Source organism: Populus trichocarpa, chromosome 11, assembly GCF_000002775.5.
Source record: "Populus trichocarpa isolate Nisqually-1 chromosome 11, P.trichocarpa_v4.1, whole genome shotgun sequence".
In the NCBI taxonomy this organism is placed as follows: domain Eukaryota; kingdom Viridiplantae; phylum Streptophyta; class Magnoliopsida; order Malpighiales; family Salicaceae; genus Populus; species Populus trichocarpa.
The window spans coordinates 4,002,382-4,021,595 of record NC_037295.2 but is presented as its reverse complement, the minus strand read 5'-3'; the positions used below and the strand labels follow the sequence as shown (position 1 = coordinate 4,021,595).

Below are 19,214 nucleotides of genomic sequence, written 5' to 3'. Positions count from 1 at the left end.
CTTTAATTCTGGAAAGGACAGGATAACCCACTTCAAAAGTTTGGAAATTTCCCTGTTGATCTTAACCTAATAGATGTCTGAAAGGTAACTTTTCCTAAAAATAATCAAGTATGTCTTAATACATTTCGCTAGTCGGCAACGCAGACATTTTCTACTCACTTACATGGTCATATGATACTTGGACTTGCTCAAATCCTGAGATTTTCTACTGCATGGCTTGCAATAATATACTATTAATCTGACTACTCCACTAAGCAGCAGAACTTACCATTTATTGACCAGTATTAACATCTGAAAACTTCATACGCGCTTCATTTCGTTAATTACGAAGACATTTTCGCAGATAATTTTCAGATAACGATCCTATATAAAGGGTAGAATTAGCAACCTTTCATTTGTATAGCAAAAAGAAAGTAAAGGAAATATGAAGATTATTTCTTCTCTGTTGCTTCTGTTCTCCCTTTTGTCCTTTCTACAGATCAGTCCAATATTAGCAGTGAAAAAGGCAAGTAATATCAGTTCTTGACCTTCGATCATCATGTCCTTTGCTTTCTCAGTTGCTTACTTTTATACTCATGCAATGCTTTTGCTTGCCATGATCAAAATAAATTTAGCCCAAGTTCTGAGTATATGCCAAGGTCTTGACATGTACAAGATGGCGCTAGAGAGCATGGAATTAAGCACCGTAGTGTTAAAACTTACCCTCAACTACTATGCATGTTTTCTGTTATTCTTCCAATGATAATATATATATGATTTCCATGGTTCAGTCTTATGTGGTGTATCTCGGGAGAAATTCACACACTTCTAAACCTTCAACCTTGGGGAATGATGGAATGACCGAGTCCTACTATGATCTATTGGGTTCTTGTTTGAAAAGGTAATGACAACTAGTTTCATAAATATTCCATCTCCAATGCTGTACTGATAAATTGTGAATTAAACAGCAAGGAGAAAGCTAAAGAAGCAATATTTTATTCGTACACAAGTCATATCAATGGCTTTGCTGCAACCCTCGAAGATGATGAAGTGGATCAATTATCGAGTACGAAAACATGGCAAGCTGATGATATTGTCATTCCTTCTGCTTCATTTCACAGTCTAATATATACTCGGATCTTTGATTGTTGACTGTTCTTTCCTCTCGTTGTAGACCGTCCGGAAGTTGTATCAGTTTTTCCAAATGAAGTAAATCAGTTGCATACAACTCGGTCATGGGAGTTTCTTGGACTAGAGAGAAATGGACAAATCCCTGCTGATTCAATCTGGTTAAAGGCAAGATTTGGTGAAGACGTAATTATTGGAAATCTTGACACTGGTAATCTTACTTGTGTTTGACTTGGTAAAGTGTATTTTATTAGTTTCATAACTACTGCTTTGTTTCATCTTTGGACAAGCGAGCTTCAGCTTTGAATGGTCCATAAAGACTGCCCTTAATGTATTTTATTAGCTCTAGAACGTTAATATTTAAATCCTCGTTGTGGCTGCCCTTAATGTATTATGGATGATGACACATCTTCGAAATGTTTCATTAAGCTATCCACTGGTCGGCAACTGCTTTTGAATGGTCATCTTTTCTTTTTTTAGCTTCTTATTAGTTGTGTAACATTTTAATTTTCTCTCTTGATTAATTCGTGGTTGATTGATAGGCGTCTGGCCGGAATCAGAGAGCTTCGAAGATGAAGGAATGGGACCAATTCCAACAAGGTGGAAAGGATATTGTGAAACAAATGATGGGGTTAAATGCAATAGGTTTCTTTCTTCACCTGCTCTCTAACATTACTAAGAACAGTGAAAAATGCTTCTTGATACAAGTTCTAAAAAACGAAATCAATGTCATTACTTACAGGAAGTTGATCGGAGCAAGGTACTTCAACAAGGGTTATGAAGCAGCTCTAGGCCGTCCACTTGATTCATCCAATAACACCGCAAGAGATACTAATGGTCATGGTACCCACACTCTATCCACAGCTGGTGGTCGCTTTGTTTCAGGTGCCAATTTCCTAGGATCAGCCTACGGGACAGCTAAAGGAGGATCACCTCATGCACGAGTTGCTTCATACAAGGTGTGCTGGCCGGGTTGCTATGATGCTGATATATTGGCTGCCTTCGACGCTGCTATTCAAGATGGGGTTGACATTTTGTCCATTTCACTTGGAAGGGCGGTTGCTATCCCTTACTTCAGAGATGGTGTTGCAATTGGATCTTTTCAGGCTGTTATGAACGGCATTCTTGTAGTTTGCTCGGCTGGGAACTCCGGACAAGTCCTTGGCTTCGGAACAACTTCAAATGTAGCTCCGTGGGTTCTCACCGTTGCGGCTAGCACAATTGATCGGGAGTTTCCATCGAATGTTGTCCTTGGAAATAACAAGGAATTCAAGGTTAGTATAGTGGATGATCCAGTCAATTAACTCTTATGTTTAGCATATGAGCAACAAGAAAGCTGTCCCATTTACACTCTACAACAACCGACACAGTTCAACTGTATCATTATATCTTGATTCTTGGAATTCGTTTATAAACAGGGCACGAGCTTTAACACAAATAACCTGTCAGATAGGAAGTATTACCCTATAGTTTATTCTGTGGATGCTAAAGCTGCAAATGCCTCTGCTCAACTTGCGTAAGCAACCGATTCATGTTGACATATTGGCTATTCAATTGAGCATATATATGTATATCCTTATGCATTTGTGATTGGCAGACAAATATGTTATCCTGAATCCCTTGACCCAACAAAGGTAAGAGGAAAGATTGTGTATTGTCTTGGTGGTGTGATGCCTGATGTCGAGAAGAGCTTGGTGGTTGCTCAGGCTGGTGGTGTTGGGATGATCCTCGCTGATCAAACTGCAGACAGTTCAAGCATACGTCAAGGTTTCTTTGTTCCTACTTCACTTGTCTCAGCAATTGATGGTCTTTCCGTTTTATCTTACATCTACAGCACAATGTAATTAAGCTTTCTGTACTAATTGATTGGTTTCGATCTTTCAAATCTTGTAGCAAGTCAGTATTCTATATAACCAATATGTTTTTATCTTTTCAGGTCACCGGTAGCCTATATAAGTGGCTCTACTGAAATTGGAAAAGTGGTTGCGCCAGTCATGGCTTCGTTTTCATCAACTGGACCAAATGAAATTACACCAGAGATCCTCAAGGTATGCTACAGGATTCTTCTCTGGTTATTTTGATTTAAGAAAAACAAAGACGAGTTATTCTTGGACTTGCAGACAATAAATGCCTCTGTTGTGTTCATAACATCAAAATTTTGTTAAAAATTCCAGCCAGACATCACTGCACCTGGAGTCAATATTTTAGCTGCCTATACAAAAGCACCAAGGCGTTTATCTCGGCTTATAGACCGGCGCCCTCTTTCCTTCAACATTATATCTGGCACTTCAATGTCATGCCCCCATGTTTCTGGCATTGCTGGTCTTCTCAAAACCATGCACCCTGATTGGAGTGCAGCCGCAATTAAGTCAGCAATCATGACCACCGGTAGTTCAGCTTCTATTTGTCGGCTCTCCACTATAGTTTCTCTATTATGATTTTATTTAACAACAAATTCAACATACTAACAAAACTTTTGATGTTTATGATGTTCCAGCCAGAACAAGTAGCACTGCTAGACAGCCAATAGCCGATGCTTCTGCTGCGGAGGCAACCCCCTTCAACTATGGTTCAGGACATCTGCGGCCAAACCGCGAGATGGATCCAGGGTTGGTCTATGACTTAACCACCACGGATTACTTGAATTTTCTGTGCTCCATCGGCTATAATGCAACCCAGATGTCAATATTCATCGAAGAGCCGTATGCTTGCCCACCAAAGAATATCAGTTTGTTGAATTTCAACTATCCTTCAATTACTGTCCCTAATCTCTCAGGAAATGTCACGTTGACTAGAACCTTAAAGAACGTGGGAACTCCAGGATTATACACAGTTCGTGTCAAGAAGCCTGATGGAATATTAGTTAAGGTAGAGCCAGAGAATTTGAAATTCAGCAAACTAAATGAAGAGAAAACTTTCAAGGTCATGCTGAAGGCTATGGACAATTGGTTTGACAGTTCTTACGTGTTTGGAGGGCTCACATGGTCAGATGGTGTGCACCATGTTAGGAGTCCTATTGTGGTCGGAAGGCAGTTAACCCAATTTTGAATTAAATGAATTTGTTCTAGCTAGTCTAAGATGGAATTATGTTAAAAAAATTATGTATTGTCAACGAAATAAACAAGCCTTCAAATAATTCATTTTCCTCTTTTTTTGAAAGTATTAAATTTACATATTTACTATTCATGTTTTAATTTAAACATTACAAGTGTAGATTGCAATTTCGCTGGATTGGACAATTTTTTTAACAAAAAGAAAATAAATATATAGGATTTTCAAACTTTTTTTTACATAAAAAATCATAATTATAAATCCAGAAATTTATGTACGCATTCAATTAAATAAATCGAGAATTATTTGTGCTAATAAATATAAAAATAATTAATAATAATTAAAGACTAAAATGGAAAAACCAAGAAATAAATAAAGATCAAGATATTTAATATCTCACAACAATAATTATGTACCCGGTTTTGTTTAATAATTTTATTTATTAGAATTTTTTTTATTTAATCAAATAATAATAGAAATAAATACACACACAAAAGCGATTGAATAAAATAAATAATAATAAAAATATGCAAGGTTACATGTTGCACATATTAGAAATAAAAAATGTTATCATTATACGTAGAAACCAAGTAAAATCTAAATGATAATTAACCAAAAATTAAATTGAAACGTTGAGAGAATGATGTGAATGTAGAGGAAGTTATTTTAATAACTTTAGTTTTTGAAACCAATATTTTATTTAATAAAATGATAATAAAAAAAAAGACATGTAAGGAAAAGCATGTCTCCTCATATAAAAAAAAAATTGAAATCTTATTTGTAAACTAAGTAAAAATTAAATTATATTCTATTAAAAAACATTATAAAATTTTTGTTAAAATTAAAAACAAGAGCCAATAAAAAATCCAATAAAAACTCAAAATTAAAGGATAAAATTAAAAGTTGAAAGAAATAAAAGGACTAAACAAATAATAGACAAAAAAAGCCCAAGCACGCGGGCTTAGCCTGGGTAGCCTAATGTGCATGGGCTTAAAAAACCCAGGTGTATAGGCCTTTCAATCTAGACCTATGCCTGGACTGACTTTTATCTCTTTTAAAAATCATGGTGACCTATCATACGTCTTTGTTGTTTTTCTTAAAAAAATAAAAAAGAAAGTATCGAGCCTATTTTTAAGAGATTGGATGATCGCCTGAAATTCAAGCCATGAGGTTTTTGCTAAAACAAAAATTAATTTTTAATTTTTTTTTGACCCAAAACACTTAAAAAACATACTCCTCACTTTAACAAATATATTCATGGCTTCAAATAACCAAACAAACAGCCTAAAAACATAAAATCACTCGAAATTAATAAAAAATTTAATTTTAGATCTATCATTTTAGAAGATGGGAAGGAGGTGAGACTTCTGTCATCAAATGAAACTCATTGATATTAAAATTGATTTTTTTTATGGTTTAAATTGAAATCAATTGAGACTTTCTTTCTCTACCATTGGAATCTGATGACTTTCCATCTTCTCTCTCAAATCAAGCATAAAAAAAATAAGAAAGATAAAGTTTGGATCGAAATTGATGTTTCGAAAACCAAAGGGACCAAAAAAATAAATCGGAAAGTATAAGGATCAAATTGAACTTTTTTGCAAACTTTAAGGTTGACACTTATTTTACTTGTCTTTTCCATCATGGTCCTTCATCCATCAATCTTGCCCTTGGTAAACAAATCAAAGCCAATTGACCATTAATTTGGCCACAAAAGAGCTTAATCAATGAAAAAAAAAAAAATCACGATGGCAACCCATCGTAAATTGTGTTTTTACCCACGTATTTTAATATTCGTTAAGAACCAGATTTAATATGTTTAATTTAGTAGTATAAAAAATCACAGTAATCATAACAGATACCAAACAGACAACTTTAGCAGAAAGACAACTTCATATCCGATAAGGGGCAGAAGTCCAAAGAACACGAGTTCATTTGAAAAAGATCCTGCATAGCCAAATATATCACCACATAAATTACCTTTCTTTAAAGCATGCTTCAGTCGCCCTCCGTAAACCAAGTGTATCCTTTTTTTAGGCCAAATCTAGACCCTATCTAATAGCCATGACTTTCACCTGCAGATTAGAAGCTTTAGCGGCATGATCTGAATGTCCCATAACGAAGAGACCTTGAGGTAAGCCTTAAACGATAGGCCAGGAGGAACCAACTTCACTGGCGCCTCCTATGAACCACTTCCAAATTACCATGCAAAATCCTCTTTTAATTATGTACAAGCTTTACAAGTAATTTTCCAAGTAGAAGAGGTGGACTGAGGAGGGAGGTGATGGAGATCGCTCATCATGAGATAAGTATTTATTCTACAATAAGAATTTTCCCCGTAACTGAGATTTCCCAAAAGAACAATATTTTTACCTCCTTGCTAGTACCACCTACATGCTTGAATTTTATATGTCCCAATTCTAAAATTGAATGCCCGTTTTGCTCAATCATTTTACCTCATAGAAGGGCTAAACATTTTTGGAAAATGATTCGTTAAAAGCGCAGCATGGTGTTGACAAACAATGGAAGGATTTTGTGTAAAACATTCACTTCAAATTTCATCTCTTCCGCTTCCAAGAAATAAAATGACTTCTGCCCCATAAACGATGCTACGGGTCGTTATAGAAAATTATACTATACTTTAAGCTATAACAGGATAGAACGCACTATTCTTGTCACTGTAGAAAATTTCATCTCTCAAGTTTTTATTTTCTTATGACTTGGTACCTAGAGTTTTAATTAATTTATAGTTTTATGTTTGTCTTCAAGCTTTTTTTTCATTGTTTTCCGGTCGTCAGGTTCTAAAAAATGAAAGAGAGTTATCGGAAACCATCCAAAAACTATAGTTTCTCTATTATGATTTTATTTAACTTCAAATTCAACATACTAACAAAACTTTTCATGTTTATGATGTTCCAGCCAGAACAAGTAGCGCTGCTAGACAGCCAATAGCCGACGCTTCTGCTGCGGAGGCAACCCCCTTCAACTACGGTTCAGGACATCTGCGGCCAAACCGCGCGATGGATCCAGGGTTGGTCTATGACTTAACCACCACGGATTACTTGAATTTTCTGTGCTCCATCGGCTATAATGCAACCCAGATGTCAATATTCATCGAAGAGCCATATGCTTGCCCACCAAAGAATATCAGTTTGTTGAATTTCAACTATCCTTCAATTACTGTCCCTAATCTCTCAGGAAATGTCACGTTGACTAGAACCTTAAAGAACGTGGGAACTCCAGGATTATACACAGTTCGTGTCAAGAAGCCTGATGGAATATTAGTTAAGGTAGAGCCAGAGAGTTTGAAATTCAGCAAGCTAAATGAAGAGAGAACTTTCAAGGTCATCCTGAAGGCTAAGGACAATTGGTTTAGCAGTTCTTATGTGTTTGGAGGGCTCACATGGTCAGATGGTGTGCACCATGTTAGGAGTCCTTTTGTGGTCAGGAAGGCAGTTAACCCAACTTCGAATTAAATGAATTTGTTCTAGCTAGTCTAAGATTGAATTTTGTTTTGTCAACGAAATAAACAAGCTTTCAAGTAATTCATTTTCATTTTTTTGAAGGTATTAAATTTATATTTGTACTATTCATGTTTTAATTTAAACATTACAAGAGTAGATTACAATTTCGCTGGATTGGATAATTTTTTTAACAAAAAAATAATATAACAGGATTTCCAAACTTTATTTTACATAAAAAAATCATAATTATAAATCGAGAAATTTTTGTATGCATTTAATTAAATAAATCGAGAATTATTTGAGCCAATAAATACAAAAACAATTAACAATAACTAAAGACTAAACTGGAAAAATTAAGAAATAGATGTAGATGAAGATATTTAATCTCACAAGTCATGTACCCGGTTGTGTTTAATAATTTTATTTATTATAATATATTTTTTATTTAATCAAACAATAATAGAAATAAATACACACACAAAAACGATTGAATAAAATCGAAGAAAAAAATATGCAAGGTTACATGTTGCACATATTAGGAAAAAAAATATTATCATTATACGTGAAAACCAAGTAAAAACTAAATGATAATTAACAAAATACTAAATTAAAAAGTTGAGAGATGAATGTGAATGTAGATGTAATTATTTTAATAACTTTATTTTTTTGAAATTACTGTTTTATTTAATAAAATGATAATAAAAAAAGACATGTTAACAAAAGCGATTAAATAATTTTTTTTAAAAAGTAAGGCCACATAGAAAGCATGTCTCCTAATATGAAAAAAAAGTTCAAATCTTATTTGTAAACAAAGTAAAAATTAAATCATATTCTATAAAAAAACCTCATTAAAATTAAAAAAAAAAATGAATAAAAAATCAAAATTAAAGGATGGAATTAGAAAGAGAAAGATATAAAAGGACCAAACATATGGACAAAAAAAGCCCAAGCACGTGGACTTACCTAGGTGACCCAGTGTGCATAGGCTTAAAAAACCCAGGTGTATAGGCCTTTCAATCCAAGCCTGGTGCCTGGGCTTACTTTTGTTTCTTTTAAAAATGATGATGACATATTATTTGCCCTTGTTGTTTTTCTAAAAAATAAATAAAAAAGCAAGCGTCAAACCTATTTTTAGGAGACAGGAGGATCACCAGAAATTTGAGCCATGGGTTTTTTGCAAAAACAAAAATTAATTTTCAATCTTTTTTTACCAAAAACACTTAGAAAACATACACCTCACTTTAACAAACATATGCATGGCTTCAAATAACCCAACATCCTACCTAAAAACCGGAAATCGACTTGAAATAAAAAAAAAACCTTTTTGATTTTAGATCTACCATTTTAGGAGATGGGAAGGACGAAGATCACTTAGGTGAGACTTCTCTCATCAAATGAAACTCATTGATATTAAAATTGACCTTTATCATTGTTTAAATTGAAGTCAACCAAGACTTTCTTTCTCTACCATCGGAATCTGATGACTTTTCTTTTTCTCTCTCAAATGAAAAACCAAAAAACAAGAAAGATAAAGTTTGGATCGAAATTGATGTTTTGAAAATCAAAGGGACCGAAAAAATAAATGGGAAAACATAAAGATCAAATTGAATTTTTTTGCAAACTTTGAAGTTGACACCTATTTTACCTATCTTTTTCACCGCAGTCCTTCATCCATCAATCTTGCCCTTGTTAAACAAATCAAAGTCAATTGACCATCAATTTGGCCACAAAGAGCTTAATCAATGAAAAAGAATCACAATGGCAATCCATCGTGAATTATGGTACAGTGGCGTAGGCTACAATGTGTTTTTACCCACGCAATTTAATATTTTTTAGGAACCTAATTTAATATATTTAATTTCATAGTACAACAAAATCATCACAACACATTAACCATAACAGATACTGAACAGACTTTGATTATCTACGTGATTCTAGAGAAACAAAAGTCGCGATATATTTTTTGAAGCAAAGAAGTATAATTACCAACTCAAAAAATTATGTTTAAACTTGCGCGGATTGAATTCTATTTTTTGTCTGTTTCGTTATTAAGACTTTTAATAGAAAAAATAACTTGTTGGTTGATACTTGAAAACTTGAACTTACGATTTTCAAAACTTGAACTTACGATTTTCTTCATATTTCAGAATCTTTGTAATTGGACATTAATAATAAGCTCTTATCTTGCATGATGGAACTAATTTCATCTTCAAACCCTGTTGAATTTTCATATTAATCTTCTTTTGTAAATGTTTGACTCTGTCTTGATTATCTGTTTCCTTCATCCCCTTCCCGAGAAGATTTTTTTTTAAAAAAAACCAAGTATGTCTTTGGCACCATAAAAATTTAGTAATTAATTTTAATATTATTTAATCAAGATATTAAAGTTTTAACAAAAATATCATTTAATTGAGGTTATTGATTTATCAAGGTTATACTGTAATTTGTATCTGATTGACGATGGGTATCTTGTAAAGGACGGATGGATGGATGGATGGTTGAAATGGATTTGATACAATGAATAAAAAAAATAAAGGGTTATGAGATTAGTATGGGATTTTGATCTAAATTTATCATACCGGGCTGTTTAGTTAAAAGAGGGTGTTAGAGAATAATATAAATCATATCTTGGAGCCTCACTTAATAGCTTAAGTTATTGGGTTGAGATGATTCTTTGACATGGTATCAGAGCCTTGATGACCAAGCGGTCACGAGTTCGAATCTCACCATCCCTATTTATTTGATAAAAATTAAACACAAGGTAATGTGGGCCTAATGTGGGCCTGTGCAAGTTTCAAGCACAAAGAGCTTTCACTTGAAGGGGTGTGTTAGAGAATAATATAAATCATATCTTGGAGCCTCACCTAACAGTTTAAGCTATTGGGTTTGCACTTGGCTGATCTGGGATATGGATGAATTGACTCGGTTTGATCTTGTTAGAAATGTAAGTCAAAAGGAACATCTACTTCAATGATATTTTAGAGCACTGGCCAAGATGGTCCGTCTTCTTTCTTTATTCTTTATTTGAATTGTAAGCAACCAATAAAATAATCAAATATATATATATATATATATATATATATATATATATATATATATATATATATATAAACAAAAATAAAATAAAATAAAATAAAACCAACATGAAGCTAGCCAAATTACGCATGCTTCAAAGGCGTGATTGTCTTCATTATCCGATTCGTGAATCTTTGATTCTAGAAAGGACAGGATAACCCACTTCATAAGTTTCGAAATTTCCCGGTTGATCTTTTCCTAATACATGTTTGAAAGGTAACTTCTCCTAAAAATAATCAAGTATGTCTTAATACATTTCGCTAGTCGGCAACGCAGACATTTTCTACTGACTTATATGGTCATATGATACTTGGACTTGCTCAATCCTGAGATTTTCTACTGCATGGCTTGCAATAATTTACTATTAATCTGACTACTCCACTAAGCAGCAGAACTTATCATTTATTGACCAGAAAAAACATCTGAAAACTTCATACGCGCTTGATTTCATTAATCACGATGACATTTTCGCAGATAATTTTCAGATAACGATCCTATATAAAGGGTAGAATTAGCTGCCTTTCATTTGTATAGCAAAACGAAAGTATAGGAAATATGAAGATTATTTCGTCTCTGTTGCTTCTGTTCTCCCTTTTGTCCTTTCTGCAGATCAGTCCAATATTAGCAGTGAAAAAGGCAAGTATCATTCTTGACCTTTGATCATCATGTCCTTTGCTTTCTCAGTTGCTTACTTTTAAGTCATGATGGACAAACTCTCTTATTTGGCTTTCTAATGTTATTATATGGATATTTATAATATCATTTGGAACTTGAAACTTAATATGAATAGTCATACTATTTGATGAACAATCATATTACTTCATCAACAATCATATTGTTTGATGAACAACCATAGTATTTCATCAATAGTCATAATGTTTGATGAACAGTCATATTGTTTCATCGTTATGTTTCAAGTCTATAAAAGCATGTTACTATACAAAAAAGAAATAACAACAAAAAGACATTCTTTTCTTGGTCTTATCTTCTCATTCTTTTAGAGGTTTAGAGGGCTTAGTTGTATCCTGGAGGTGTTGTCTCTGTGTGGGACAAATAAATACCTTAAAGATAGTGTTTTCACGCCTCTAAGCCAACTCCATATTTGTTTCCATCCTAAACTTTTCTAACATGCAATGCTTTTGCTTGCCATGATCAAAATAAATTAAGCCCAAGTTCTTAGCATATGCCAAGGTTTTGACATGTACAAGAGGTTGGGCGCTAGAGAGCATGGAATTAAGCACCGTATTGTTAAAACTTACCCTCAACTACTATGCATGTTTTCTGTTATTCTTCCAATGATAATATATATATGATTTCCATGGTTCAGTCTTATGTGGTGTATCTCGGGAGAAATTCACACACTTCTAAACCTTCAACCTTGGGGAATGATGGAATGACCGAGTCCTACTATGATCTATTGGGTTCTTGTTTGAAAAGGTAATGACAACTAGTTTCATAAATATTCCATCTCCATTGCTGTACTGATAAATTGTGAATTAAACAGCAAGGAGAAAGCTAAAGAAGCAATATTTTATTCGTACACAAGTCATATCAATGGCTTTGCTGCAACCCTCGAAGATGATGAAGTGGATCAATTATCGAGTACGAAAACATGGCAAGCTGATGATATTGTCATTCCTTCTGCTTCATTTCACAGTCTAATATATACTCGGATCTTTGATTGTTGACTGTTCTTTCCTCTCGTTGTAGACCGTCCGGAAGTTGTATCAGTTTTCCCAAATGAAGTAAATCAGTTGCATACAACTCGGTCATGGGAGTTTCTTGGACTAGAGAGAAATGGACAAATCCCTGCTGATTCAATCTGGTTAAAGGCAAGATTTGGTGAAGACGTAATTATTGGAAATCTTGACACTGGTAATCTTACTTGTGTTTGACTTGGTAAAGTGTATTTTATTAGTTTCATAACTACTGCTTTGTTTCATCTTTGGACAAGCGAGCTTCAGCTTTAAATGGTCCATAAAGACTGCCCTTAATGTATTTTATTAGCTCTAGAACGTTAATATTTAAATCCTCGTTGCGGCTGCCCTTAATGTATTATGGATGATGACACATCTTCGAAATGTTTCATTAAGCTATCCACTGGTCGGCAACTGCTTTTGAATGGTCATCTTTTCTTTTTTTAGCTTCTTATTAGTTGTGTAACATTTTAATTTTCTCTCTTGATTAATTCGTGGTTGATTGATAGGCGTCTGGCCGGAATCAGAGAGCTTCGAAGATGAAGGAATGGGACCAATTCCAACAAGGTGGAAAGGATATTGTGAAACAAATGATGGGGTTAAATGCAATAGGTTTCTTTCTTCGCCTGCTCTCTAACATTACTAAGAACAGTGAAAAATGCTTCTTGATACAAGTTCTAAAAAAAGAAATCAATGTCATTACTTACAGGAAGTTGATCGGAGCAAGGTACTTCAACAAGGGTTATGAGGCAGCTCTAGGCCGTCCACTTGATTCATCCAACAACACTGCAAGAGATACTAATGGTCATGGTACCCACACTCTATCTACAGCTGGTGGTCGCTTTGTTTCAGGTGCTAATTTCCTAGGATCAGCCTACGGGACAGCTAAAGGAGGATCACCTAATGCACGAGTTGCTTCATACAAGGTGTGCTGGCCGAGTTGCTATGATGCTGATATATTGGCTGCCTTCGACGCTGCTATTCAAGATGGGGTTGACATTTTGTCCATTTCACTTGGAAGGGCAGTTGCTATCCCTTACTTCAGAAGTGGTATTGCAATTGGATCTTTTCAGGCTGTTATGAACGGAATTCTTGTAGTTTGCTCGGCTGGGAACTCCGGACAAGTCCTTGGCTTCGGAACAACTTCAAATGTAGCTCCGTGGGTTCTCACCGTTGCGGCTAGCACAATTGATCGGGAGTTTCCATCGAATGTTGTCCTCGGAAATAACAAGGAGTTCAAGGTTAGTATAGTGGATGATCCAGTCAATTAACTCTTATGTTTAGCATATGAGCAACAAGAAAGCTGTCCCATTTACACTCTACAACAACCGACATAGTTCAACCGTATCATTATATCTTGATTCTTTGAATTCGCTTATAAACAGGGCACGAGCTTTAACACCAATAACCTGTCAGCTAGGAAGTATTATCCTATAGTTTACTCCGTGGATGCTAAAGCTGCGAATGCCACTGCTCAACTTGCGTAAGCAACCGATTCATGTTGACTTATTGGTTATTCAATTGAGCACATATATATATATATATATATATCCTTATGCATTTGTGATCGGCAGACAAATATGTTATCCCGAATCCCTTGACCCAACAAAGGTAAGAGGAAAGATTGTGTATTGTCTTGGTGGTATGATACCTGATGTCGAGAAGAGCTTGGTGGTTGCTCAGGCTGGTGGTGTTGGGATGATCCTCTCTGATCAATCTGAAGACAGTTCAAGCATGCCTCAAGGTTTCTTTGTTCCTACTTCACTTGTCTCAGCAATTGATGGTCTTTCCGTTTTATCTTACATCTACAGCACAAAGTAATTAAGCTCTCTGTACTAATTGATTGGTTTCGATCTTTCAAATCTTGTAGCAAGTCAGTATTCTATATAACCAATATGTTTTTATCTTTTCAGGTCACCGGTAGCTTATATAAGTGGCTCTACTGAAATTGGAAAAGTGGTTGCACCAGTCATGGCTTCCTTTTCATCAACTGGACCAAATGAAATTACACCAGAGATCCTCAAGGTATGCTACAGGATTCTTCTCTATTCTATGATTGGTTATTTTGATTTAAGTGTTGAAATTGTTGGACTTTGAACAATAAATGCCTCTGTTGTGTTCATAACATCAAAATTTTGTTAAAAAATCCAGCCAGACATCACTGCACCAGGAGTCAATATTTTAGCTGCCTATACAAAAGCACCAAGGCGTTTATCTCGGCTTATAGACCAGCGCCCTCTTTCCTTCAACATTATATCTGGGACTTCAATGTCATGCCCCCATGTTTCTGGCATTGCTGGTCTTCTCAAAACCGTGCACCATGATTGGAGTCCAGCCGCAATTAAGTCAGCAATCATGACCACCGGTAGTTCAGCTTCTATTTGTCGGCTCTCCACTATAGTTTCTATATTATGATTTTATTTAACTTCAAATTCAACATACTAACAAAACTTTTGATGTTTATGATGTTCCAGCTAGAACAGGTAGCAATGCTAGACAGCCAATAGCCGACGCTTCTGCTGCGGAGGCAACCCCCTTCAACTATGGTTCAGGACATCTGCGGCCAAACCGCGCGATGGATCCTGGGTTGGTCTATGACTTAACCACCACGGATTACTTGAATTTTCTGTGCTCCATCGGCTATAATGCAACCCAGATGTCACTATTCATCGAAGAGCCCTATGCTTGCCCACCGAAGAATATCAGTTTGTTGAATTTCAACTATCCTTCAATTACTGTCCCTAATCTCTCAGGAAATGTCACGTTGACTAGAACCTTAAAGAACGTGGGAACTCCAGGATTATACACAGTTCGTGTCAAGAAGCCTGATGGAATATTAGTTAAGGTAGAGCCAGAGAGTTTGAAATTCAGCAAGCTAAATGAAGAGAAAACTTTCAAGGTCATGCTGAAGGCTATGGACAATTGGTTTGACAGTTCTTACGTGTATGGAGGGCTCACATGGTCAGATGGTGTGCACCATGTTAGGAGTCCTATCGTAGTCAGGAAGAACACAACTTTGAATTAATTGAATTTGTTCTAGCTAGTCTAAGATTGAATTATGTTTTGTCAACGAAATAAACAAGCTTTCAAGTAATTCATTTTCATTTTTTTGAAAGTATTAAATTTACATTTGTACTATTCATGTTTTAATTTAAACATTACTTACAATTTCGCTGGATTGGATAATTGTTTTAACCAAAAAAATATATACAGGATTTTTCAAATTAACTTTTTTTAACATAAAAAAATCATAATTATAAATCCAGAAATTTATGTATGCATTCAATTAAATAAATCGAGAATTATTTGTGCCATTAAATACAAAAACAATTAACGATAACTAAGGACTAAACTGAAAAAATTAAGAAATAGATGTAGATTAAGATATTTAATCTCATAACTTTGGTCATGTATCCGATTGTGTTTAATAATTTTATTTATTATAATTTATTTTTTATTTAATAAAAAAATAATAGAAATAAATACAAACACAAAAGCGATTGAATAAAATCAAACAAAAAAACATGCAAGGTTACATGTTGCACATATTAGAAAAAAAATATTATCATTATTTGTGAAAACCAAGTAAAAACTAAATGATGATTAATCAAAGACTAAATTAAAAAGTTGAGAGATGGATGCGAATGTAGATGTAATTATTTTAATAACTTTATTTTTTAGAACCATTGTTTTATTTAATAAAATGATAATAATAAAAAAGACATGTAAACAAAAGCGATTAGATAATTTTTTTTCTTAAAAAAAGTAAGGCCACATAGAAAGCATACCTCCTAATATGAAAATAAAATGCTCAAATCTTTTTTATAAATGAAGTAAAAATTAAATCATATTCTATTAAAAAAAACCTCATAAAATTTGTTAAAATTAATAAAAAGACAATAAAAAATTAAATAAAAACTCAAAATTGAAGGATGAAATTAGAAGAAGAAAGAAATAAAAGGATCAAACAAATATGAATAAAAAAAACCCAAGCACATAGGCTTAGCCTAAGTGGCCCAGTGTGCAATGGCTTAAAAAACCCTGGCGTATAGGCAAAATTAAAGGATGGAATTAGAAGAAGAAATGAATAAAAGGACCAAACAAATATGAACAAAAAAAGCCCAAGTACGTGGGCTTAGCCTAAGTGGCCCAGTGTGCATGGGCTTAAAAAACCCAGGTGTACAGGCCTTTCAATCATATTCTATTAAAAAAAACCTCATAAAAATTTGTTAAAATTAATAAAAAGACAATAAAAAATTAAATAAAAACTCAAAATTGAAGGATGAAATTAGAAGAAGAAAGAAATAAAAGGATCAAACAAATATGAATAAAAAAAACCCAAGCACATGGGCTTAGCCTAAGTGGCCCAGTGTGCAATGGCTTAAAAAACCCTGGCGTATAGGCAAAATTAAAGGATGGAATTAGAAGAAGAAATGAATAAAAGGACCAAACAAATATGAACAAAAAAAGCCCAAGTACGTGGGCTTAGCCTAAGTGGCCCAGTGTGCATGAGCTTAAAAAACCCAGGTGTACAGGCCTTTCAATCTAGGCCTAGTGCATGGGCTGACTTTTGTTCCTTTTAAAAATGATGGTGACCTATCATTTGCTTTTGTTGTTTTTCTTAAAAAAAAACATCGAGCCTATTTTTCGGAGATTGGAGGATAACCAAAAAATTAAGCCATGGTTTTTTCGCAAAAACAAAAATTAATTTTCAACCTTTTTTGATAAAAAATACTTAGAAAACATACTTCTCGCTTTAACAAACATTTTCATGGTCTTGAATAACCCAACTGGTCGATCGTCGAAACCACCAAAATATAATTCTGACTTAACTATCACAAATAAAATAAATTTATAGTATGATCGTAGAAACTAGGTCGAACCCAAGGAAAATTTCATTTAATCTTCTTACAGTATACTGAATGAGAAAAAATGGGGGATTTGGATGAAAAATTCAAGAAATAATAATTCTGAAAATAATAAACTAATGTCGTTAAATCAGTTCAAGGGTCCACACATCCATTCCTATAAATCTATTGATCATCAAACTAAAATAAATATTCCTTCACATCATGCAAATAAATTCGATATCCCTTAAAGCTGAAAAAAATCGATGAGATTATGAGCACATTAATTAGAAAAAGCTCTCTAATCAATTTCTTACCATCAAGCGAATGTAATATTGAAAACAATTTTCGTTGACTCGGCAGTAGTCTTATGAATAAAATCTATGCATTTATTCTAAGCAAACGTTCAAAAGCTTGACAATTTTAACTTTGTTTATTCTTCCCTAATAAATCAAAATGAGAGTTGCTGCAATCAAATTAATTTTTTTGCTTCTTAATCTAGTCCCTGGCAACAATTACGAATTGAAAGGAACTAAAAAGCATACATGCTATCTCAAAACAATTCAATAAACTTGAATAACAGTCAATAGCATAATTCTGAACAAGGAAAAATAAATACTTGAATATGAAATAATTACAATAATAACGTTACTTCTCACAATGTGCTAATGGAGATGGTGTGTGTCCTTTTTGAACCGAATTTAGGAGTTTAGTTCATGGTTGCTGGAAAATTGACAAAAGCAGAGAAGAAATGAATGTTTTTCGACCCCTGTTTCAGTTGTGTTCTGCTCTCTTTATCCTCCCTTTTTGCTGCCGAAACCTTCAGGATTCTTAGACTAATTAGGAGTCTTCATGATGATAAATTCTTTTCTTATTTATCTGGCCTTTAAGGTTGGATAAATCTCTCAGAATATGCGTTGAAAACTGATTCTGCTGCTGTAACAATTTTGTTGTAATTCCAACTCTGCTGCAACTTAGACTTTGTTTTTGACTTGGTTTCTTGCAATATCCGACTATCCTAGCAGTATTAATTCATTCATGGTGTGTTAGAGGCTTGATATGCATCTTTCTTGGATCCTAAGGCCCACCATTTTTATGTCAGACTCTTTGCCGTGTAGGATGTTCAACACTGTTGGTTTCCTTATCAGAGTAGGAAACCCATCTCGTCCTCCAGATTGCGTCCGGAGTTTGGTCTTGAAAACAATTTTATCTGAATTAGAATACCTCATCCAAGTTGTAGTAATGGATGTGTAGATGAATTTGGACTTTTGAATCTCCTGATTTCGATATCTTAAGCTCAAGATATTCCCATTTGAATATCTAGTGTGAAAGTTAGAATCCTGCTGCGAGTAGGATTCTGACCCGAGTTTGCAGGTCTGATTAAAGATCCAAATGAGATCATATTTTTTTCAATGATACCTTCCTAGAAAGCTTGATATATGTGATTCAACTTAGATTAAGCTGACTTTCTCATTCAAGAACTCTAACGTGATGAAAAACCTATCATAAGAAGCTAGGTCCAAAACATAAAATGCAGAACTTCTTATCTTAAGCAATTAATTCACAAAGCCTCTTTTGCATGCCAAACTCATAAAAATAACTTCCAATCAACTCAAATAAGTTCAAAATACATTAAAAAGCATAGTGTAAAAGGAATAAAAACATAGGTATATTTTACACTTATCACCGACAAACAGTTTAAAAACCTGAAATCGACTCTAATTAAAGAAAAAAAGACTTTTTGATTTTAGATCTACCATTTTAGGAGATGGGAAGGACAAAGAACACTTAGGTGAGACTACTCTCGTCAAATGAAACTCATTGATATCAAAATTGACCTTTTTCATGGTATAAATTGAAGTCAACCGAGACTTTCTTTCTCTACCATTGGAATCTAATGACTTTCCCTCTCCTCTCTCAAATCAAGAACCAAAAAACAAGAAAGATAAAGTTTGGATTGAAATTGATGTTTT

The 19,214-nt window shown here is 34.1% G+C and overlaps 1 protein-coding gene across 6 annotated transcripts; it reads left to right on the top strand.

Moving 5' to 3' along the window:
- The first annotated feature begins 339 nt into the window (after positions 1–339).
- On the top strand, positions 340–15,517 carry LOC18109241 (subtilisin-like protease SBT5.3). Of its 6 annotated transcripts, none has more exons than XM_024611767.2 (12): positions 340–505; positions 771–880; positions 948–1,045; positions 1,154–1,318; positions 1,650–1,752; positions 1,850–2,381; positions 2,526–2,623; positions 2,705–2,947; positions 3,044–3,155; positions 3,282–3,495; positions 7,078–7,086; positions 14,878–15,517. In XM_024611767.2, exons 1-12 carry the CDS (start codon positions 425–427, stop codon positions 15,417–15,419), a joined length of 2,307 nt encoding a protein of 768 aa, XP_024467535.2. In that variant the 5' UTR covers positions 340–424; the 3' UTR covers positions 15,420–15,517. The 6 variants fall into 6 exon arrangements, with proteins under 6 accessions (XP_024467535.2, XP_052301439.1, XP_052301441.1 ...); XM_052445479.1 differs by lacking the exon at positions 7,078–7,086 and adding an exon at positions 3,605–3,613; XM_052445481.1 differs by lacking the exon at positions 7,078–7,086 and adding an exon at positions 3,605–3,905 and having other exon boundaries at positions 15,170–15,517.
- Positions 15,518–19,214: the final 3,697 nt, after the last annotated feature.